General features: G+C 39.8%; 1 protein-coding gene across 1 annotated transcript in view; it reads left to right on the forward strand.

Moving 5' to 3' along the window:
- Nucleotides 1–3,276: 3,276 nt before the first annotated feature.
- Nucleotides 3,277–24,657, forward strand: part of ZNF644 (zinc finger protein 644) — a gene marked incomplete at both ends in the record, with an annotated part of 51,380 nt that continues 29,999 nt past the window's right edge. The window contains one exon of the mRNA XM_082003233.1: nt 3,277–3,446. Coding sequence (XP_081859359.1) covers nt 3,394–3,446 — 53 coding nt within the window. The remainder of the gene's footprint in view (nt 3,447–24,657) is intronic.

A 24,657-nucleotide genomic window follows, 5' to 3' on the forward strand; every position in this document is an offset into this window, starting at 1 on the left:
CACGAAATGTGGATTTTTGTTTGGATCCACAGATTGTGTGGATCATAAGCATTTTTTAAAGACTCCACTACTGCTTATGGAATTCGGCTTTTAGCTCAAGTAGTAAGTTGGGAGATTAAACAAAGTGCGAGATCTCTTTAACTGTTGATAAAATTGTGAGATTTGACAGCATTAGAACTAAATTTCAGATTTCCTTATGCTAACAAATAGATGTGACATATCATAAAACACTGCATCTTCTATAAATTAATGCTTTTACAGAATCTGGTCTTTTCCTTCAACTATTAATTGCAAAATTGAAGAAAAAATTCCTGTTGCTTAAAAATTATCTGCTAGGGGACAAAATATACGTAAGTGTGATGACCTTAAAATAATTGGGTACAATAAAATACATTATATCCAGCAAGAAGCATAGGGGTAGTATTAATATTTGCTTCTTCATGTTTCTATTGTTTGTATTTTGGTTAGCATGGAGCACATATGACCAAGAATCTTAGAAGATCTTTGTGGATTGCACAAGATGATAATGTTTCTTGTGTTTAAGAGCAGTAGAAAACTGTCCGTACATTCTCCAAAATATCAGAACTTGATTTTATAAATGTATCTTTTCAGAAAACAAGCTTAATTCTCAGAAGAAAACATTAGCACTTATTAGGGGACTGAGTGCTTTAGGGTACTGTTAATGAAATTCATAGCCTTTTGCCTGTGGGCTATCAGTTTGAATTCAGTCTAACTCAGTCGAGATTAAAAATTGGCCTATTTAATGGCCTTTTAGTCATCTCTAATGAGATGAGTTTGGTGGGTCTTAGTCCCATAACATAAACCATTCTCAGTGCCTTCTCCTAACTGGCAAGCTCCAGAGAAACCCAAAAATTTAATGGATTCTGAGGAAAATTAATCTCTGGTACCATGAAAAAAAAAAAAACACCAAAAAAAAAAGCAAAAGCCTTGATTCACACTAGTTACATGAGCACTAACAAACACATTCTTTTTAAATGTGGAATTTATAGGGAAATATAAGGTTTATAAATTAGCAAATTAGCTGAGCATGTGACATATGTTGCTGCACAGCCATACAGAATGTAACATGACAAAGACTCCCAAAGGGGATATATCTACAGCTGTGCATAAGATCACACCAACACATTAAATGTTTAAATGTCTCTGGGATTCATTTCTATCAGAAAAAAAAATAGGATCAGAACAGATATCCAGATAACTGCAGTTTTAGAAAATGATGCTGAAAACAATGATTGCCTAGTCTGCCTCCATTACTTCACAGCAGAGTCAAATGCTTCTAATCTTACGGATATTTAACTTAGTCTTAAAAAAATACTAATGATGTTTCCAGAACCCTCTAGAGAACATATGCCAGTTTTATGTATCCATATCATAGTAAAACTTTTCCTAATGTCTAACCTAAATTTCTTTCAGTGCGGTTTGTTAATTTTTGCCCTGTCTGCAATAGATTTAGTGAACAATGTATTTTTCTCCCCATAGTCTTTTTTTCTCTAGACTAAAAAATCCCAAGCATTCCTATTTTCAATTAGGGTCATGTCCTTTAAAAATTTTGATTTTTTTTCCCCCCCTTTTTGTACTCCCTTCTATTAGACTTTATTGAAAGAAATTTTTCTTGAAATGCAGAGCCCAAATCTGAACACAGTATTACAGCTGAGGCTTTAACAGTATTAAATACGAGGAGAATTTCTTTGTATGTCCTAGATATGACAGTTCTGCTTACATATCTCTGTACGGCAGCTTCTTTCACAACGGTGTGACACTGTTGATGCACGTTTAGTTTGTGACCTACCCTGATCCCCAACCCCTTTTCCAAAGACCTGGTGTTTATTCATCTTCGCAGTCTTGCAATTGTTATTTTCCTGCTTAAATGTTGAAGTTGGCATTTGTATTTATTCAATTGCATCGTATTTCTGCAACCAGTTTGTCAAGAACCTTTTGAATTCTTTTGTCCTGCAACATGCTTCCAGCTCCAAGTTTGGCATTGCTGGCCAACCTAAGCAATGTAAACTGTACTGTGTCATTCATGTAATTAGACTTGGTACCAAACTCAGGACATAGGAACCGTATTTGCTATATCCTGCTATTTTTCACAGTGAAGCATTGCTGATGTAGTTTTGCACCACTGCAGAGTCATTTCATTATGTCTTTTGCTTGCTCACTTAAGAGTTCTCTGAGATGGTGTCAAAAGCCTTACTTAAGTCAATCGATCAACAGGTCCAAGGCCCGTTATACTGTCACACTATGGGATGATTTCGGCTTGATATGATTTTCTTGATAAATCCACGTCATTAGCTCTAACTCATCACTTCATTAGCTACCACGTATGTAAAGATGCGTGATTATTTGTGTCAATACTTTTCTGGGAATAGAGGCTGGAATGACTGACGGTTCTTGGCTCTGTGTATTCCCCCCTTTTGAATTATATGTGCTGTGATTTTCCTTTTCCTCTCTCCTGAAATCTCAGTTGTCTTTGTGAGCTCTCAGTGGCAACTGCTCGCACCTCTAACGTTGCCTTAATCAGCTTCTCACTCTGGTGTGAAATCCTCTGGGCCTAGCAAATCTGAAGAAAAAAACTGACTTTCTCAAAGCAGTCTCTCATTTATGCATTTACTATTCTCCCCTGAATCCCTGCCCTTTTGGATCGGGGTTTGCCATCCAAAGGGGATGCATCAATTTGAAGAAAAAATGGCACCGAATGCTTCTACTTTCTCGGCGTCCCCTCGTAGCTTCCCGCCCCCCCGAGTGGACTGACAATCCCCGGGTCGTCTCCTCTCTCCGGTTTCTCGTTCCCCTCTCACGTCGCTCGCCAGCCGCGGCTTGTCGCAGGAGCCTGCCTCTCCCCCTGGCACGGCCAGCGCCTTTGTACAGCTCCTGCAGCACTTGACCTAGTTTTCCACTTTTCTGTGGGAAAGCCACCGCCGAGCAACTGTCGCTCCGACTTCCCGCTGCCGAGCGCGCCGCGCGGCTTGGCGCAGGTGAGGGGAGGCCGCGCCGGGAGGGCGGCAGCCGCGCTGGCGGTCTGCTGCTGCAGAAAGGTCTTTAAGGAAATCGTCCTCCCGCCCGCGGCAGGCGTTTCCTTCTCGCCCCCAGTCCCTGCCGGGAGCGACCCGCTGGGGGCCGGCCTGCGGCGCCGGGGCTGCCGCTCGCCCGCCCGGCGGTAACGGCCGCACACCTGCCACCGGCGGGAAGAGGGGCACGCGCCCCCCCGGCCGAGCGGCTCGCTGCGGGAGGGGGCTAGCGAGCGCCGGCGCGGGAAGGGCGCACGCATGCGCGCCACGCCCCCCCGAACGCGTGTGCGTGTGGGGCTCTGTGTGAGTGTGTGTGTAGCCGCGCGCGGAGTGGCGGGGGCCGGGAAGCTTGCGCGATGACGTTATGACGCTGCGCGCAGGACGTAACCCCGGCGTGACGCACAGCCCGGCGAGCCCGTGAGTTTCCCGTTATGCCTTTTTTTTTTTTTTTTTTAATGCCCTCCCCCCACCCTTTTCCCCTCCTGGCTGCGGGGGGGTGGTGAGGGGGTGCGCGCCGCTCAGCGCGGCGCCGTGTGGGGCGGAGGCGGCGCGGGCTGAGGCGGGCGCGGCGAGCCGGCCGCCCTAGCGGCGGTTGGTGGGGAGGGTGGCTCTGCCTCCATCCTGCCGCATCGGGGAACATGGCGGCCGCCTCTGACCTGGTGCGGCACCGCGACTCGGCCGCAGCCGCCCGCGCCGCGGTAAGTGGCCGGGCCGAGGCGGCGGCGGTGGCGGCGCGACGGAGAGAGGGCGGGCGAGGCGCTCCCCACCCCTGGCCCTCTTCGTCGCCTTCCTCCGTCCCCGCTGTCGCCCCTCGCCCCCTCCCCGAGCCGGCGAGCGGCCTCCCCGGTGCCCCGGCCGGGACGGACACAAAGGGCTGTGCCGAGGAGGGTTTTGTTCGGTCACATGAAGCGGCACAGCCAGTGAGCGCGGAGCTGGGAGGGGGGAGCGGGGCCGCCGCCATTGCCAGGCGCGGATGAGCTGAGCAGCCCGGTGCCGCCGCGGCGGGGCCTAGGGCGCGGGGAGAGCCGCCCGAGGCTGGGCCGCCAGCAGCGCGGGGCCGTGGGGAGCCAGGTAATGCCCCGCGCGGCGCCGCCACGGCCGGGGCAGGAGGATGCCGTCGCTCGGGGGTGGCCGGGGTCACCCTGCGGGGCTCCGGCAGGCGTCGGCCCCCTCCCGCCGGCGTGCCGAGGCGGCGGAGCGGGTCCTGCTGCGCGGACCTACGCTCTGCTGCTCGCCGCTTCGTTGCCTCTCGCCTCCCTAGCGCGGGTCGCCACACATGCTGCCCACCCGGGCTCACGGTCAGCCCGGGGACGGCTGCCTGCTGCTGTCCTGGGGCAGGGGTAACGGGCGATCCCCTCCCCTTCGTTCCTTTCTGTCTCGGCATGAAGCAGGGTGGCCCTGAAATGTACGGTGTTGCTACAAAGGGCTGGCAAGTTCCTGCCCGCCCCCCCCCGGAGCTGGCCGGTGTGCCCAACGTACCGGGGGCAGTGCCGCTGTCGGCAGTGTGCGGGGCTCCTGGAGCCGAGGTGGTTTACAGCAACGAAGGAAAAGTTAACAGTTCAGGTATCAAAAGTCGTGTGTTCGGGCTCCCAGCTGCTTCAGGTTCTGGTGGTTTTTCTGGCAAAGTTTGTCTTAACGTCAGGTTGCAGTGGTGAGCATCACCTTGACCAATGTAACTTACCTGAAATGTAGAAAGTTTTCTTTCTTCTTATGGCTTATGTGTAACCTTTAATTTATTGGAAATACATCTGTTGGGGGTAGTGTGGGCTATAAGCCAACAAGTCACGGTGGTGATGAAAAACAAGCATGGTATATCAGAATAGGTTCCCATCAGTGTTGTACAACTCTGGCCCTTCAAGCAAAATCTTATTTGCAGTGACATTCCAATTCCTGCCCCCCCCCCCCCCCCCAGCACATAATTTAATTATGAAGATTGTGTCATGGAAGTTAGCTTTCAGACACATATGGGGAATGAATGTGCACCAGATTTTGGAGTAAGAAGCCATTTCATGTTGTATAGATTAATGAATTAACACATGGGACAAACACTCTTAAGAAGCTTGATAAGCATCTCTGGAATTCCACCACAGAATTGTACCTTTTACTGAGAAGTTTGTGCAATATGCTATGTTTTTATACAAGTTGCAAAATAATTTTTCATTCAAATTATAAAACAGATATCTAAAGACAAGATTCTTCACAGTTGAGAGTGAAGTGCTTCCGAGTTTTGGTAACTTAATGTGATTCTTCTGTGTAAAATTCTTCACTACCTGACTTGTGCAAGGCAGGTGATTTGAGGGCAGAATAAATGGACTGAGTAGACAATGCAAAATAGATCTGGAGATGCTTTTAGTGGGTCACTTCGCAGAGAAAACGCAGCAATTTTCTTATTGGAGAGGAGTTTTAAGTAGAGTGTGTGGAGGAGCAGTGCAGTGTGACAATCCTATTACACTGACTTATAATCAAAGCTGATGTTGCAAACTTGTCTAATGTAACTGCAGAGGGATGTGCTGCAGAGTTAGACAAGAATTACAACCAGAACTGAAAATAATTTCAAAATACTGTCTTAAAACAGTTTCTTCTGATGTCTAGTGTTCATTCAAATTGAGTTTTTTAATAAAGCATTACCCAAAGAACAGGTTATTGATACTGTTAATGTCACCACAGAAACTTCTCTTTTTATAGAGACCTTTTTTTCTGTTGTTTTCTCTGATCTGCATGGTATTTTTAATATTAAAAATACCCTTCTCAAATGTCATTGTAACAAAATCAGAGCAAAGGTGTACTAAGTCTGACTTTTTTTTGCAGTTTCATGAAGTCCAGCATCTAGTTTATACTGAAACACTAGAAGGAATACGCACGCCTAGGCAAATGTGTATGAAAGTTCTTGAGTGAATGCTAAAAGGGAATACCACTGTCTTGAAATCTCAACAGGTCACCTGGCTAGTAGGAGGAAAAGGCACTGATCACTTAGAGCATCCTTGTGAGGTTATTTAGTACAGCAACGATTGAAATAGGAGCATCAGCAATTGAATAAACAGGATGTTAAACAATAGTGGCAATGCCTTCCACTTAAAATAACATTGTAGGCTGAATTTCAGTATGGACACTGAATTTAAGGGTTTTCAGTGGAATTTCTGGTGGAGTAGTTCATGCTAATATTAGCAAGTATTAGCAGAACCTACTAGCATGTATACTTTTTAATTCAAGCCTTTTGAAGTAACTTCTGGAGAAAACGGAACTGAAAAGGGAATGAAATTCTCTGTAGTAATAAAACACACATGTGCTCACACACAGTTATTAATTTCAAACACTTTCAGACTTTTTACCAGCTTGCAAAAGATCTGAGAACTTAAAATGGTAAAAAATACAGAATAGTTGTGTCACTTGCTGTGCAGTGTCACCTGAAGTTGGTTTGAATTAAAGGTCTTTGAACAGTTGCTGATAGGCTGCATTTGTTTGGCTAGTCAATAACACACTTTCCTCATGTTTTTATGTTTTTCAAACAACTTTTTGTCTTCAACAAAATTCAAGTGATGTGGCTGTGAGAGCCTTAAGGTACTTGCTTTATTCCCTCTATTATTTTAATACCAAATGGCCTACTCTAATGTTACAGTTATTTTAAGCCAAATTGAATTAGTTCATTCTTTTGCTCTGGATTGTGACTATACTGTATTATGTATTCGGAGGTTGGGAGGAAAAAAAATTTAAGAAAATGAGGTTAAAGCTAAATAATTTTGCACTCATTTAAATTGACTTTGAGACTGGTTTAAGTTGGCATAGCCTCCAAAGCCCGATTCCTTCAGATGAAAGTAGCGTCCACTCAACTTCAGAGTGTAAAGAAATCCTTGGTGAAATAAACCAAAACAAGTCTGTTTTCTCTAAAAATACATTAATTTATCTTCTTAGGCACTCTAAATATAAACTGATTTTTTAATAATTAACATTTTTTCCTTGTTGCCTTTTTTTTTCCAATATAGATGCAAACTTCGTATTTCCATGCTACTGGAAAAAGAGCTTCAGTTACCCAAGGGAGTTGTGAATGTTGGTCAGTCTGGCTGATATGCGTAAAGATACTAATGGGCTATCTGGGTTAAAGGATTTCATGTAGTTTGTAGTATCATGAAAAAATAGCCTTTTCATGCTGAATTAAAAAAACCCAAAAAACAAAACACAAAGCACATAGATTTTCATGCCTGTATACATTGTGTCCCTTAAATAAAAACTTGTGTTAGTTAACTGCTTGTGTGAACGGTTCCGATTATGTTAGAAAAGTCATGTCCACATTGTTCACAGAACTGTAGAAAAGTTTCTCTTTGGTAGGCAAGGGTGTGAAATGGTCACTCTGACCGGTTACGTAAAAACAGACACAAATACAGCTCTTCTCTACAGTACTGTAATACTGTGAGATTTCATTTTATGCTCAAATCACAGCTGTCTGTCAAGAAAGACCATGTAATGAGTTTGTGTAAACTTCTAGGGTGTGTTTTTAAAAAAATTGGAAAAGAGCACGATAGTCACGGGATCAGCCATGTTAACCAGTATGTGATGCAGTGTCATGCAGTAACTATTTCATCTTGGTACAAAGTCTACCCAGAATTCTGTGGTATTTACTCACAAGCGGCATTGCTTCATTGAAGGAGAGCAAGCTTTTTTAAATCTAAAAGTAATGAAATAGAATAATCCAAATAAAAATGAGTATCCAGTTGTGCTGCATTTCTGTCACTGTTCAAATCTACACAGCAGCTGTTACGTTGATAAGTGTTGCAGCAACGCCCTTACGTTGCCAGTGAGGTTACGTTGCCAGTGAGGTTAAAGGGGGGAAGACAGTGGCTTAACAGTGAGTATGCATTTTTTGGTCTTGGTTACACTAAATATTAACTGACAATATTTCTGAGCAAACTTGGTAATACAGAGAACTCTCACTCCAGTAGATGTAATGGTGATACTCTTGGTATGGGAATTGCTGGTGTCAGATGTGACTAAATCCAGTTGCTGGAAATGGTAAATCTCTGGTTGACATTTATTGATTGATACCGAGTGCTTAATCTTACATATAATCATCTAGTTGAAGGATGATGGGATATTTAGTAATTCAGTATTTCTTGAAACTTAATCCAGAGGATGTGAAGTTAGTGCTTAAATCAGGATAAAGGTCAGATTGCTGGGCCTTGGAATATTTTAGGCCTGTTGTTACTGTGTAGTAACAATTTTCAGTATGCTTAACATTACAGGTGAGATACTTATACAAGCTTTGGAGTTTTGGAAATTTTTGAATACAGTCGTATTCTTTTTCTGAGTGAAAAATAAAAAAGTTGCAATCTGATATATTTGCAATCAGATTTTTTTTATCAAGGGACATTATTTTGTATTTGAATTATTATATTTTTGGCTTGCCTTAAGTGAGTACTTGATAATGTTATAGTCTTCACAAAGCGGCTGGAGCGGGGCGGAAAGGATGCATCTTGGGAAACAAAATGGAAGGAATTACAGGTGCCTTATTGATTTGTCCAGTTGTAGCTGAAGACAGGGATCGAGATCATTTAACTTTCCTGTTTTCTGGGTCAACTGTTAGCAGTCCCTTGTAAAAATATTTTCACAACAAAGTGGTAGAACACAAGCAAAACAAAGTGCAAGGTATATGTCTTGTATAATTTACTTTTATTTACAGCCTTTTACCTGGTGTGTCCTTTTTTTTTTAGTTTGAGTGAAAAACGAGGAATTCCTTAACAAATGTAGTTGTTTTCATGTTGAAAAGTAGTAATGAATCCTTCATGCCTGCCTCTTCACAGAATAATAACTTGGTCATTGATAGTATGAGTTGTGCTTTATCCCATCTACTTTCCCAGTGTGGCTCTTTGATGGGGACAGGAATGGGTTTTCCACCCAAGATTTTTTTCCAGCAAAGGCATACAACAGGAGGTCAGGGGACTGCTTTTTGAAGACTGTTACTTACGGCAGCTCTGAAGCTGCTCCTTGCTGCTGGTGGGAAGTGGTAGATACCTGTTTTTTGTCTCGCTGCAGTCAGTGGGGTGGTGGGTGGTGGTTATGGTTTGGGGTTGTTTGGTTTGCTGCTTTTCACGGAGTGTTCCGGTTGGTAGGTTGCCTTTTTTTTTTTTTTAACTTCAGCTTTTGTCATCTTGACTGGCTGTCCTCTGAGTATTTCTGCTGTTAGCTTCCGATTCCAACTCAGCTCTCCTAGGAGCACTATCTATGTGATACAATTCTTGACGACTACTTTTTGAAAAAGCCCTTAATGTTTATAATGTTTGTCACTGATAATTTTCTTCACCTTCAAATGTAGGCATATACAACAGTTTTGTGGCTGTAGAGTTTCAGAAACTCTCTCCAATATTAACCCAATTTTCCGAATTTATCTTTTGCAGTCAAAAGCAGTAGGAACTTTATAGAATTTATATCCTAAAATTAGGCTCCCAACCACCAAAACAGTGGTTGTAGGTTATTGAAGTGTTTATTTTATTTATGATTATTTTGTTTGCAAAGAAACTGTGTATTCTTATTCATGTTCCTAGGAGCCTTCACTAAAGACACTAGATTCTGTGTTCCCCTGTGATAATTGGTGAGGAGGAGAGAGAAAGGGAGTATTTTTTCTGAAAGCTTTTTTTGTTGTTACTATAAATTGAAATTATATTTTCAACAGAGGACAGCCTTTGCCTGAAAAGTTCCAGTATAACTAACTTTGTTTCTTCACACAGAAATGCTGTTTCTTATTGTTTTAATACTGTATTTATGAGTGTATCTTCTGTGAGAAAGTCTTGATTGTATGTACTATTACAGGGAGCGGGAAGTGACAGTTCTGCATCTGGCTTCTCCCAGCTCTCTCCCGCAGTGAAGTGTCCCACTCTGTCCTCTTCTGTTCCTTTTTTTTCTAATATATATCTCGACATCAGTGAAATAACCTAATTTTTTCTGTTCTTGAGCAACACTTAAAAACTGAGAACCTGTGGCATGTAGTGAAAATAACTGCATTGTATACAAATTATAATGAATGTTAGAACTCTGAAGTTACTTTAAAAACAGTTTTTCATCTTCTTGAAGTTGAGAACAAAATACCAGTTAGAGCTGCCTACTTAGGTACTTAATAACAAAAATATGTTATGTTGTGGCCGTTTTTTTTCTGGGGGAAGTAAAGGGAAGATAAGTTAGGGGGACATGTGATGGTGAATTAACTTAGATAAACTGCAGTGGAAAAAATTTGGAGGCTTTGGAGCTATTACAGAATGGGAGGGAGTAGAGCTTGCATGTATAGTATGCAAACTGAACTGAAATGCTGATGAAACTGGAAATGTTACTTGTGTGGCATGTAAACCAAAGCACACTGTAGATACTGTCTGTCGTATATCCTTCTATACCTTTGCTTTGGGGAAACCTCTGAAGGTTTGTTTTCGTCTGACTTGTTTTCTTGTGAGTGCTTTGGGATAGTGATTGTCTTTTTCTGTGTCCTTATAAAGCCTTGAATGTATTGGACAGTAGCGACACATGTTGTGATGAGAAGTGGTAGACTTGCTGATGAGCTGCTTTAGCATGGGTTCTCACAAACCTTTCCTTTTGTTAGTGTTTTGAAGGTACATCACTACTAGTATTCAGTGCCACGTTCCTGTTAAATGACAAGCCCATGTTCACAGACTTACTGGCTAAGTTCGCTGTGATTCTCACTGCTATACATGTGGCAGAAAGTGCTGGTGGATGAGAGAAGTCCAGTTTCTTTCCTGGCATGTGTGAGGGTTCGAGAGGAAGAGGAACAGCTTGTCCAGAAAAAAAATTGTTACCCAGGTCTACCTCTCTACTGCAATTGTAAGCCTGCTGTTGCTTTTCATAATTTTACCAGCAGTAATGTGCATTAACAAGCATAATGTATTTCTTCACAGAGAAGAGAACCAAAAACAGAAATTATACTTGGGAGAGACGATTCAGGCTCCTATATAACAAACGTTTCACACTATTTCTAAAAAATTATCACAGGTACTGTGATAATTCATTTTTAGAGATGTCTTTTAGACACTAAAGGCCACTTGGGAATTTGCATTCCCTTTTTTTTTTTTAGTCCAGTGTAGTTCTAGCAGAGCTAAGCAGAGAAGATGATGTGTGAGAGGTAGTCTAGCAAGGATTTATGTCAAACAAACTTGTGATATTATAGTGGGAGGGGTTTTTTTAATCATTGCAGGAGCTTTGTGTGTGTGCACAGTTTGTGTTTCTTTGGCTATCTATCCAGATAGATCTTTATAAACATTTATATAAAAGACAAACAATTAAAATCTTCCTTATTGTTTTCCCATGTAAGAGTATTGTGTTAGGGACCAAGGTACGAAGTTCTAAATTAAGCTTATATTTAGGGTAATCTATTGACTTGTAGTAAAATTGTGAAGACATCCAGGTCTTGTAGTCTCTTTGGAAGTCCCACAATTTCCATTAGGGAATTAGAGAGATGGGTTTATACTTTTGCATAAAAAGTACTGCAGTATCCCAGCAGAACACTTCTTCATGTCACTTGGAGTATTAATGGTGTTGGGGTTTTTTGTCTGTTAAGCCACTTAGGGAAAAGTGGGTTGATTTGACTTCTGCGAGGTGGTCATTTTGATGTTTAGGATGTTGGGTGCTGTTTTAAATGAAGTTCTACTTAATATATTTCAAATAACTTGGCTTTAGGTCCGTCTAGTAAGCTGGTCCTGAAGCATGCTGATGCATACTATTTTCAAAGGATGTAAATACGAAGGAGGGAGGATTAATTAGTGATCCCTTGTGTTGTGGTTTCCATGATCATATTAAAACAAAAACTTCTTCCAACTTAGTAATATTAATGCTAGGACCCGGAGTGATTTTGTTCAGAGTGATCTCTGTGACTTTGCTTTCATTCTGTCAAACAGTTTTACCTTAACTTTTTTCAGTTTTTTTCAGTCATCTTCTGGAATGCCATTTTCAGCAGGAGAAAGTGCACTGTTTTCTGAGTTCTTGAGGTTGTCATTTTTCTTCATGTTCTCTGTCACTGTAGATTCATTAGCATTTCTTCCTGACCTTAAAGGAGGTTTTCACATTCAGAAATGAAAACCAAAGCTGTATGATGTTAATCAACACCTTATTTAAAAGAATAAAGGAGTATTAATGTGTTACCTTTTGTCACCAATACTTTTCGATTCAGAATTCACACTTTGGTTTTAATAGGATAGCCCTACTAGTGTAAAAAACTGAACCAAAACCAACCCCAAACCCAAAAAACGACAACCCCACCCCCAAACCCCCTTGCCTTTTCTTTCAGTCTTGCCTTCAGTACAAATTTGAGTATTTTATGACTTCCTATACCTCATAAAAGTTAAAGACACAAATATAATATTGTTTTCCTCTAAATATTGTAAATTTCCAGCAATTTTCTGATAGGTTTAAATATAGTCAAGGAATAGCTTTGGCTAGGGTATTCTGAAGTCCAATTTTGGAGTTGACCTGTTCAGTGTTATAACTTCCTTTGTTTTGTGTTTTATTTGTTCTCTGAATTTTCTTTAGTTTTGTGAGTCTGAGGATAAAGACAGGTTATTTCTTAAATTAAATTTGTAGTAATACCTTGTGTATTTCCGTACTTTTAACAGAGTTCTGGAGAGTAGTTCATGGCTCTTATTTTCTCTGAAGCTGTTTAAAGTTGATTAAGTAGGAATTGAGTAAGTTCTGAGCATTTTTATCAGAATTGCTCTGATTAAGTATGCTTCTATATGTTGCCCATGAACTTAAGGAAAAGTTCCTCTCTCTCCTTTAATCCATTTAAACCAGAAGATTTCACATGCGTAGATACTCTCTAAGCACTTAGTGTTGCTTATAGTTTCTTCAGTGTTCCAGCCAAAACCAAACATGAAATAGTGGAGCTAACCTTGGAAATCTAAGTTGCATGTTTACAAAATTCCCAATAATGAGCTAAGATAGTAGCCCTCGGGCCAGTCAGTGAGCAAATAGTCAACCCTATTTATGGGCCTAAAAGTAGGTACAGAACCTCTGTTGACCTGGTGGCTAAGTTTTTGGGACATGTTAGTCAATATCTGTGTGAATTTATGAAGCCTATGCAGGAGATATTCTGGTGGTGGTTTTGTTTTAACTGTGGGTGTCCAAGACAATAGCAAAGTTTCCTTTATCTTAGGTGCTCACTTTCACTTGTGTTAAGAAGCTTTGTTATTAGTGCAAATAAGCTGTTTACTTGCTAGAAGAAAATATTTCTGTCTCAGCGTTAAGGTGCAAGAGAGGCACGGGGAACATATAATTGTCTTTGCCTCAGTTAAAAAACTGCCATTTGTGTCCGTATTCTGAAATGGAGTCATGTGAATGGCTTGTGCCAACTGTGAGTATGTTTATTTTATGCTCTTGATTTTATACAACTTTAGCCCATGCAGGTCCGGTTCTTTTGCACTATCCTTCTAATCCAATGTAAAGCATATGTCTCTTCTTTTTCTTGGGCTACTTTTGAAAGTTTGGTTGGGAAATCTGTTTTGGTCAGGAAAACTGACAAATCAAGTGTATGTATTTTTTTAGGCCCAACCAGATCAGGTGCCTAAGCGCAGCCCATGGTCTGGATATGCACAGGCGAGGCTAACCAATGTGGCATGCTTTTTGCTGTTGTCTTTCCTGAAAATCTTACACCTTCTCTGGGGGTGTAGCAGAAGGATGCTTTCCTGTAGCCAGAACAAGGGTATTCACTGCTGTAGTTCATCATGTGTTGGATACATCAGCACTTTTATCATGAGATCAGTATTTCATATGAGTAGCAATGTAAGTCACATGACCAAAGTAGTGACGATGAAGTGGCCAAACACATGCAATGTAATGAGTTTTCTGTTTTGTGGTGTGGCAGGTATGTTGTGAGCCCTAAATATATTTTAGAACCTGCATGTCCTGCCTTAGTTTATTGGTTGTGTATTATTATAGCTAGCTAGTGGAAACTAGGCCAGAAGATACATATTTGCAGGTGTGACAAGGTAGTAAAAAACAGTGCACTTTACTATGTGTGTGCAAATGAACGGAGGTAAGTCTCTGCATGAAACGCTGTGCGCTTACACCTGAAATCCCAGATATCTTATTACTAAAAAAATATAAGTTGGAAGGGCTGTGTTTGTCCATTGGCTGTCATGTGTTTGGAAGAATTAATTCAAATAGTAAAGGAATCAAAGATAGAAAGCTTTTTCCTGATTGACAGCTAAGCAAAAGGAAGTGAATGGTGGAACAAAGGCCATAAGCATTTAAAGGGTTCAAATTTGGAGAAATATTAATGAAGCCCTAACCTTGAAGTGAAGACTGCTTAGGACTGCTACACCTTCTTGCCATGAATCTGACATGGAGACTCCATAGAAGTTAATTAAACAGTGTAGAAAGTACACCTTGAGGTACTACATAACTTGGGTAGAGACACCTTGGGATAGATCTTGAGAATATCTGCTTCATAGCAAAGTGCTTTTCAAAGAATAATCTTTGATCAAAGGCTTAGTAGCTTTACAAAACAGTTGGAGATTACACTGTAGGAGACAGTCCTGTATGGTGATGAATTAAGTATGTTAGTAATAAAACTTGTGGACACTTTCATTGAACACAGGGACCATGAATAGGAGCTTGCTAATGAGGCATGGTTGTTCTGTCAGAGCTGATCTGTGGTTGTGGTGCTGGTGGTGTGTAGCTGGTATGATGGAGTGTTCAAAATTGGTAACTAGTGGTCTCAAACTATGTTTCAGAGGTGTGTGGAGGCATTTGCCCTGATTTGCTTGCCAGGTGTGGTATTATAACCTGGGTTGTAAGATGTGGGTTCTTCCTATTTAAAAAAACAAAAAACAACCTAATGCAGCTGTCTAGTGTAAAGATGTAAAAATAAAACACAACTGGTTTAGTTATGTCACATGGCTACAACTTATCCAAAGTAGGAAATAGTTTTTTCCTATTTATGTAGGTCATGGACAATGGTGGAAGCTTAAAGTATCACCAAACCAAGAGTGAACATTGAGTAGCTCAGTGAGGAATGGATTTTTACTTATTTTAAAAACCATTTTCAGCAGCTCCAAGGTAGGAGTGTTGACAGCATATTCTAACTTTACTCCTTCACTAAAACCAATCCGCTGTCATAAAAAAGCAGGCTCCTGCAAAATGAAGGAAAGGCTTTATGTTACTGGCTGTGTATATGTGACTCTCCATAGTGATCTGGCATAGATTATAATAGCATGTATCTGAACCCAATTGGAAAGCAAAGTATTTTGTTACTATCAAATCTGATAAGCAGTAGTTGAATCCTATTGCATAAAATATACACATATCTTATTTGGACAAAACTCTTGCAGGAAGAATGCCGGTACTGGAATTTGTATTTTTAGGTGATTATTTTATACAGTCATTTTCTTCATATTGGAGCATTCATTCTAGTGACAGCTTAGTCATCTGATAAGCAAGCAGGCTCTTTGGGAGTTAGCAGTGGTGTTTAAAGACGCTAATACTCCAGAGTGTCTACTCTGTCCTCTGCTGGAGGTTAACATCATAGGGATATCAGAATAAAATGTCTCAGGCACACCGATTCAGAGTTCAGCATAAATCTACCTTCATTTTAAGCTTAAGCCTTTACATATGAGGTATTTATTACTTGTTTATAAGCAGAGGTTTACAAATACTTACGGAAATCCAAGCGTGCATGAAATCTTTAGGAAATGTTTGTTAGATTTTACATTTTCATGTGCGTAGAAAATATACTTCCTCTGAGCCTATGAACAGGAGATTCCCTTTCCTGCCATGGTCTATTGGAAGTGTCAGATACACTGTCTAGACAGACAACAGCAGGCATTAGAGCCTGTGATCCCTGTATAGCTACCCGTTCAACTGGAACAAACTTGTGAGGAACTGAATTTGGACTTAGGATCCTGTTTTGTAGGGGGTAATAATGTGCTGATACCAGTTTGCTATTTCCTCCCATTGCTGTTATGAATGGTTATGTATTTCACTTTCTTGCTAGTGCCCTCCCACCATTGCTTGCTTTCAAACTGTCATGATACAAGAAAGGGAGATTTTTTTAAAGCAAAGTGAAAATAGTGTCACTTATCACTAATTTTGAGCTGTAGGATTTTAGGTTCAGCCTTTTTTAAAAACTGCATTGCTAACTTAAGAAAGCCAGGAAAATGTTTCAGGCCTTGTCATTTTTAAGACTGCAAAAAAGTAGAGGAGGAATTGGAAATAAATGTGTATGCTAGTTCTGTCTTAAAACAATTTTCTATACACAGAAGATTCAGAGAGATGTCAATCTAAGAAATTGCTTTTGGCTACAGCACCTGCTTTGATTTTGGAACCTGTGATCTGAGAAGGGGTTCTGTGTGGTTGCTGTCAGTGTTATGACCGAGGCTATAAGCTTGCGACCTGGTAATCTTGTCTTGGGCTGTGTTCTTAGAGCCTGCAGGTTAAAATATGAATCGCATTGCTATTCTTCTCTTCTAGTGTCCTGCAAACTGTTTAGTCTCCTAAATGTAGGGTTGTTTTTTTAAAAAGTGGACTGCCATACAGTTATATTTTCATTAGTGTAAACTGAAATTGTGTTGAGTCCAGCATCATAGAATACTGCTAGGTAAATACATTAGACTGAAGAAAGTCTAGAGGGAGGTATCTGAAGTATGTGGCCAGAGAGAAAACTGAGCAGTTTGCCGCCTTTGGGTTTAAACAGAGGTTGCAGTAAGGACTGTTGGCTTTGGAACAGTGTTAAAGCGGAAAAGAAAATGGCTACCAGAAATCATTGTTGCTACAGTAACAACATGGCTTGACTATTAATGTGCTGCTTTAACTACTGTTAGAAATGTTGTGCGAGATACTGCTTTTAGGTAAAAGCGTCCTTAATGGGAACAGAGATTTAAATTCATTTAGATATTAATGGGTATCATCAGGCTTCTTGTTTTAGAATACTAATCTATTTATTGGAAAAACTAATTTCTAGAAAATATTTTTAAAAACATAATTACTGCTTTTTCTACCCCAAAAAATTGCTTAATGGTTTTAAATTACATTCATAAACAATGTCCTTATAAAACAACTTCCAGAAAAAAAACCCAGTACAGAGTATTGATCTCTTTTGGTAATAATTTTTTTTAAAAACCCTGATACTATTTCACAAAGTATGTGGTATCTGGTAACGTAATTCTAGCGTTCAGAAATTAAGCCCTTAATTTTCGTGTTTTTTTACATAGCAAAGCTTTTGTTTAGATATTTTTATGTTTTGAGCTCAAAATAAAAAAAATATGGCGAACTTAAATCCTGTTTGAAGATTTATAAATAAGGATCAGATTCTAGAGGGGAATATCTACTAGTGGAACGTACTAATACTGCATTGTATTTTATTGCATAAGGATGTAAGTGTATGTATTGTGGAGTAAACTTTTTGCAGGTTTTTTTATTAATAGGGAAGAGCGCAGTTACGTTGAAGAATTTCAGAGGTGTGTAATGAAGTACGTCAGGAAAGGGATATATGAAGTGCAGTGAATGCGTGAAGGTTAATTGATGCATTTCTCTGTCTGTCAGGATTCCATAGATGGCAGACTTGGTGGCAGGTATGGACTGACAATGAACTGTTTCTGCTCTTCATAATTGTCCTGTATGTGTGATGTGTCCTGTATACCTATAGCAGATCCCATTTTTCTGTAGTTCTTTGGGGGGGGGAGGGCTTGGTGAAGTTCTCTGTCAGATTTCCCAACTGAAAAGGCACTGGATTCATTCAGCAGAGATGGAGTTGATAGACTATTCTCTATTCAGGGGACTTAGGAAAGATTATTCCATGGTCATTGGTAAAAATTAAGAAGGCCTTTACTTAAAGTATGCATCTAAAATATACAGTTGCCTATGACTTGGAATGCAAGTATCTGTACTTAAAACATGGTATTTCTCGAGTAGCACACATGCTTTGTTCACTTTGATTGTACATATGTATTATTTTTATTGTACAATCTTATTTCACACCTTCCTTCAGTTATCTTGTAGAAAACAGTCTTCTGACTGATTTCAATGGATTCCTGCCTCATTTACAGGCATATGTGCCAAATACATAAAATGCAACTTTCAGGTTATAGAAAAATGCATAGTATGTAAAGAGAGTCATTTGAACAATAGAATGTTGCTGCTTGGTGGTACACAAAAGGGGGTGCACTAATTTGATGTACACAACCTTAACTTGAACTTTTATTCTTCTGCTTAGCTTTGCCTTCTTCATGTTTTTATTAAAAATCTGGGGTTTCTAGAAAGGAGAGTATCATACTATAAATGTCCAACACTGCTGTACAATTTGGTATTTTAAAAAAGAACCTTGAAATGTAACGGGCTGTTTTTGTAAAATGAGCACATGGAAGGTGCTGCCTCAGATGATTTTGAAATAAGGCTATTAGTTCCTTAGAAAAGCACTTCAGTGAAGAAGCTTTCTGGTTTTGATTTCTATTTACTTAGTTTCGGCTGAGAAACTGGGTCTGCAAACTTGAATGAGAAATTGGTACGGAACCACACTCAATTTCTATGAGGTAGGCAAGATCTCATGTAACTCTTGTTTTCTGGAGTGTATTCATGCAGTACTTGTAGTTAGAAGATATGTCACTGTATTTGGGGGTGCTGTATGTAAAGCTTATGTGATGATATTGTGAAGGAATATATAGTAATTCAGACTAGAGGAGAGAGTGATTCTGTATCTGAACGGTAGAGGCAGTTCCTGCACAGGTAATATATTAATAAGATTTTGCTGACAGCATAATGAAAGAGAACTGTTCAATGACAAGGATGATGCCAAGGTTATGTACAGTGCCATTAGTAGTTTGGAGTAGAATGGAGAGATTATGTCATTCCATGCTTTAAGCTTTTCCTGTTTGGGAGAAGCTGTTATATTTAAGGTACATAAATGCAGCAAATGAAGAGCTAGTTCATGTGGTCAAGATTAATAGGCTGAAGGGTGACGAACATGTACAGGTGTTTATTATTTATGCACGTGGTATGTTGATCTGTAGCTTAAACAGGTAGAGAAATGATAAGGTGAATTATTTTTCTGCAGCTTATTGCTTATGGTGATTCTCATTGTGAAGAATGACATTCAACTTAGTTTGATATTGAGGGACTGTAAACTTATTTATTAAATATGAATGATACTTAGAACATTACAACTAATCTTAGCTGAGGGGAAAACTGCATTGATAAGTAACCTTCGGAACAACATATTAGTATTTTCTCTTAAGGCCTTAAAGTTCTAAATGTTTTCAGAACTCTGTCTTTAAACCGATGCTTAATTTTACTGCTTTTATGATGCTTTCATTTGTAAGTTGATTGTTATGTACTTGCTTACTGGATAATGTACGCTCAAAGTAAACAGCTCTTAGATTCATTTCCACTTCTCTGTAGGCCAAAACCTTTTTGGCCAATACATGTTTTGTTAGTCCAAATCACAGTCTACCTAGAATATTTTTTCCCTCTGATGGCTTTTCCTTTTTTAAATTTATGTAATATATATTTAAAAAATAATAATTAAATCTGTTGTTTGACTTGATTGTAAAAACACAAGTTCTTTTTTATCGTTCAAGCCACTCTCTTCGGCTGCTTTTTTCCCCTTACTGTGATACTCCTATTAATGTTGTATTCATCTACTTGTAATCTTGGACTGAAACAGCTTCACAGTCTGAGGTATGATCACTTGTGTTCATCTCCTATGCTGCCACACTTCTCCCTGAAGTGCTTCACTGTCCCATACGGGGTGATGTCAAAAAACAAAACTTTCTCTGAGTAGAAAAATGAGATATTTCAGCACTGCCATGTGAAAGCCCTATCACAGCTTTGGGAACTGTGCATGTGGCTTTTACAGTGATGAATAGGCAAAGGAAGAACTGTAACTTCTTTGAACTATTTTTCAGATAACTCTCAAAATCTAGCAGGAGATTCAAAATGCAGGAGGCAGTCTTCTCTCTTACAGTCCCTTGCTTGCTCACTCTTGTTCAGTCACTGCAGATTCTTTGAAGTCAGAAGCATTTCCAGTAAAAGGACTTAAATTTTGACTCTTCATGTTGTGAAGTGTTAAGTTTTTGCTTAATTTGATTTCTGGATAATTCCAGCTTCAGTAGAGTACCTGCACTTAAATGTTGCTTTGCATTAACTATTGTAAGAAGAGTGGTTGCTATTTTTCCGTTGCAAATTTAATTTTGATAAATTCGATTGTGGCATTTATAATTCAGCTGGTTAAACAAATGTTGGAATAGCATAGATTGAGAGGGGTTTTACAAATTTTCAAAGGGAATTAATTTTGTGATTTTTAGAAAACCTCATGTTTAAATTTGATTATTTAAGTTAATCTTACACTGAATGTTATTTCCAGGTATTTGTGGATACTGAATGTAGATGAAGTTATTTTATACTTGTTAATAGAAATCAAAGAGCATCAAAGCTCCTTGTGCAAACAGAAAGCAGGAACAGATAAGGTCATTGTTGACTACTTGTTGGGAAAATGGCAGTATAGGCTTGTATTTAAAGAGCTTTTCAGCTGTATTAACTGATTTAGGTGACTATTGTCAGCTAAGTTTTTGCTTTTTCAGTCCTCTTCTGAAGTTATTTTATGCTTGATAGCAGTTGGTACAATTTTAGCTGGAGCTTCTTCTGCGCTTCTTGTTATAGTCTTTTCTTAGAGTAATCTCTACGTTCTACTGGCTGTTTTTTCCTGCATTGATTCTTAGGATTGTTAGATTTCTGTAAGATTATAGAAATTGTCCAGAGCTGCATCAGGTGTTTGAAGGAAATTTCTCACCACTACCACCCCCCACCCACCTTGAATTCATCAATCGCCTTTGAATTTATCAGATTTTAATGCTGGGACAGTAGTATCGCAGTAAATGTAAATGCTACTCTCAACTAACATATCACGTTTTGGTAAGTCCCAGAAGGTGCTTGAGGGCAAGACTACAGTTGCAAACATTTTGCTGTGGTTTTATGTTAAGGTGGTGAAATGGACCATTCAGCCACAGCTTATACCAACACAAGTAGTTCATATAGTATAGTTTATTCTAGCCTTCCGTGTTTCCTTCCGTGTTTCCTTCCGTGTTTCCTTCCGTGTTTCCTTCCGTGTTTCCTTCCGTGTTTCCTTCCTTCACAAGCATAATCAGCTATGGGGGCAAAAGCTACTTTTGTATTACATTATAACTCTTTAAAACAAACAAACAAACACACTTCACTCCACCCCCACAAAAAAAAACACCACCCCAAACCCACACCAAAAAATTCCTCTATTAATTATGTTCCTGACTGCAGCCATTCCAGGAGAAGGTGGTGGTTAAAGATTGTTAAGTGTATTTTCCCAGATAGATGTAGAAATGTCAGTTATCGCAGATCTTTTAGGAACTAAGGGGTAAATAGTAGATAAGTAGATCAAAACTCTTGTCAGGATTATGGCAAATTTTATTTACTCACTGTACCTTTTGGCATTCTAGTGTTTTTCAAACTTTCCCTAGAGAGGAGCATGTTATAGGGGATACAGGGCCCTAATAATGTAAATAGAAAGTGAATACAAGTAAATTTAGTTTTGACGTAAGATCCAGCTCTGATGACAAGAGGAGTAGTTAGGCAAGTTTTGTATAGTAATTTACAATTGAACTCAGATTGTCTTTATAAACCTTGTATGTGAATGGCTATGAGCTTGATGCAAGAGTCACGGATAAAATCTTTTGTGCTGTCTTTATAGATGTGAAAGTAGTTATCTTAGTTGTTCTTTATGCACCTAAATTTTGAAGTACCATCTGTAACTGTTGGTTATTTGTGAAAGCAGTATTATGGAAGCTTTTGTAGCTGTTCTCCAGCTAGACAGATTAAAAATTTTAACTGGTATATACAGCCTTTTAATTATTCCTCAAACAGGGGCTTTTTGAGAATCTCTTTGTGTCTCTCTAGCTCAGATACACTTGAGGAGTTGTACTTCTGTCTCTGAGCAATACCCACAGATGTGACTTTGCCATTGCATACAGACTGGAGAACTTCTTGTGCCTACTTGGGCCTTTTCTGTGTGTTGCATGAAAAGAAGTATCATTCGTATGCCACTTTTTTGTTTTGTGTCACTGGGCAAGGTGATTATTGCTAGCACTGAACTAGCCTTGGCTCACATTTGCCAATTGGTGAAAAATGCTTGTGCTTTTAAGCACTTTCAGTCTGTTTGTGTTTCTTTAGTATCACTGGGGGTATGTATGAGATATTGCCCATCTCCACCCTTGCAGTTTACTTCCGCTTCCTGTTCTCTGCCCTTATCAGAACAGGCAGCTGCTTATCGGTGATCAGAAGCCTAACCATTTTGCAGCAGTCCTTGTACCTGCTGTGGGCCCTTTTCACTCCTTGAATGGGGAGGCCTCAAGGTGAATGCTTTGTAACTACATTTCTTACCTGCTTCTGAGTCCCTTTTGATGCTGTCTTTATTACCTGGTGAGGGAGAGTGGCTTTCATTCTCGCTTCCTGTCCTGATAATGAGAATTAAGACAAGAAAATCGGAGCCAAAGCATTTGTGATTTTGAAATCTTTGCCTTTCCCTAAGGAGTCTTGGAGAACTACCTCTCTTGGATCTGCTGGTAAAGAATTTCAGGTGCTCAGTTATTCCAGATGTCAACACCCTTGAAATGAGGTGTTAGAGTTTGATTGTTTGTGCTGGAGTGAGAGGAATCTTCCTTGACAGCAGAAAGACCTTTGAGAGGTGAGTGTTACTTAAGTACTGTAGGTTGGGTGGCTTTAAACAGTGAGAGTTTCAATGCTATCAGTAGCTTGGGCTAAAATCTGGTGTCTTGATGAGGATTGTATTGCCTTCATCAAGATGTTTGCATGCTGCTATACTTACTGTCTCCCACTGGGTGGAGCTTTGAACACCAGTGGGTTTGAAATCCCAAAACCAGGAGCTAACTCTGCAGGGTCCTTTGAAGTTTGTAACACAGGGCTGCAGTGGCCAGCCCTTTGGTCCTTCAGCAGTTTGCTTGGCAATGATCTCTTTGTGAACCTTCTGTCACCTTTTCTTCAGATAGGCCATCATAATTTGGATATTGCCCATCTTCTGTATTCACATCTCTTTCTCTCTGTGCCAGATGTAGATACAGAGTAACCCCGAATTTATCTCCGAAGTGGTCTGTGAGCTCCCTGTGAACCAAAGAATGCTCACATTCAAGAGCATTTTGCATTTAAGTTTTCTCCAAAGAGCACATTCAGTGAGTACAAGAGTACATGCCCTGCAGATACGCAGCGTAGGGTGATGTGTTTCCATGAAAAAGCTGTTACAATGAGTAATGGGTCGTATGACAGCCTGCTGTATTACCACAGTGATCTACAGTTATCTGGACTCAATCCTTTGATGGAAAGATTCTGTCTGCACTTGAATCACAAACCATTATATCTACTGAGAACAGTTGTTGCTAATGTTTAGCTAATTGCAGTGTTCATAAGATGTGAGAATTGCTACAGGGGTGTTGTGAGATCATTTTGCATGGGGGCATTGTCATTGATATGGTTCCTACTTGCAGTGAGAGAAGTGTTAGACTGGGATTGACTCTGCCCAGCCAAAGTGCACAGATTTACCAAGGTATCTGGTTTTGTGCTGATCTTAGTGTTTGATAATGTAAAGCCTGCATAGACCTTCTTTCTCATTTTTTGAGAGCTATTTTGTCTCTTCATACATGCAGGATGTATTTTGTGCATGTTTTTAACTGTATCTTTACATTTACCTTCTGTAACATACGGTAGGGCTCCACTGCTGTTTGAAAATAACACTTCTGCTTCTCTAGGCACTTGAATATTACTTTAAAACCTGACTAAAGAATTTAAATTTTTTCTGTAATACAATTTATTTGAGAAATGAGCATATCTTTTGAATAACATTAAGGCATAAAGGCTACAGTTTAATGTTATAATTAATTGATCCTGAGTCTAGGGAAAGGAGTTTGGAGATTTGTCTTTTGTTGCTTTATTTTGCCCAACAAGACTTTTCTGAAAGGTCTGTCTTTCCTTGCTCTCTGTCTTTGTAATTTAGGCAGGTGATTTTGAGACAGTTACAGGCTGACTGGGGAAGTAAGAATCAAAAAGCTGTGTGTCAACAAATTGAGGAAAGGAATCTTAGGCAGTATGTGAGGTTAGGTATCTCTTTCAGAGTTAATTTTGGTGATGGATACATTAGTCTAGATACAAATAACCTCTTTAAAGCTGTTTGCTAGTTGTGTCTTCATTAGAAGTAGACCCAGTTCTGTAGAGATGCTGTGCCCAAATCCATTCTTGTTTTTGTGCAGCTTCAGTGACTTTCTGAGTCTCTTCCAAACGTTACATAGTATGATACCTCCAACTAGGAGGGGGGAAATTTCCTTGTATAGTTAGTTCTGTTAAAGATACATGAGCAAAACTGAAATGAGCATGTTTAATCTGACATTAATCAGCCTTTATGAAGGCAAAGTAAGTTATGATTTTAAAATGGGCCAGCTAGCCTTAAAATAATAAACAAAACTTTGTCCTAGGAAAGGCGAGGGATTAGTGAGGCCCAGGTTTAAAATCTTCCAACACTTAATCTCAGATATGTTCATCATTTTCGCTAAAAAGATTTTTAAAGAGCTTTCATTTGTAACCATTTCCTTTCTGTGCTCCATTCTGCATTTAGGGAACT

This window comes from Phaethon aethereus (assembly GCF_964289735.1).
Source record: "Phaethon aethereus genome assembly, chromosome: 8".
Lineage (NCBI taxonomy): Eukaryota > Metazoa > Chordata > Aves > Phaethontiformes > Phaethontidae > Phaethon > Phaethon aethereus.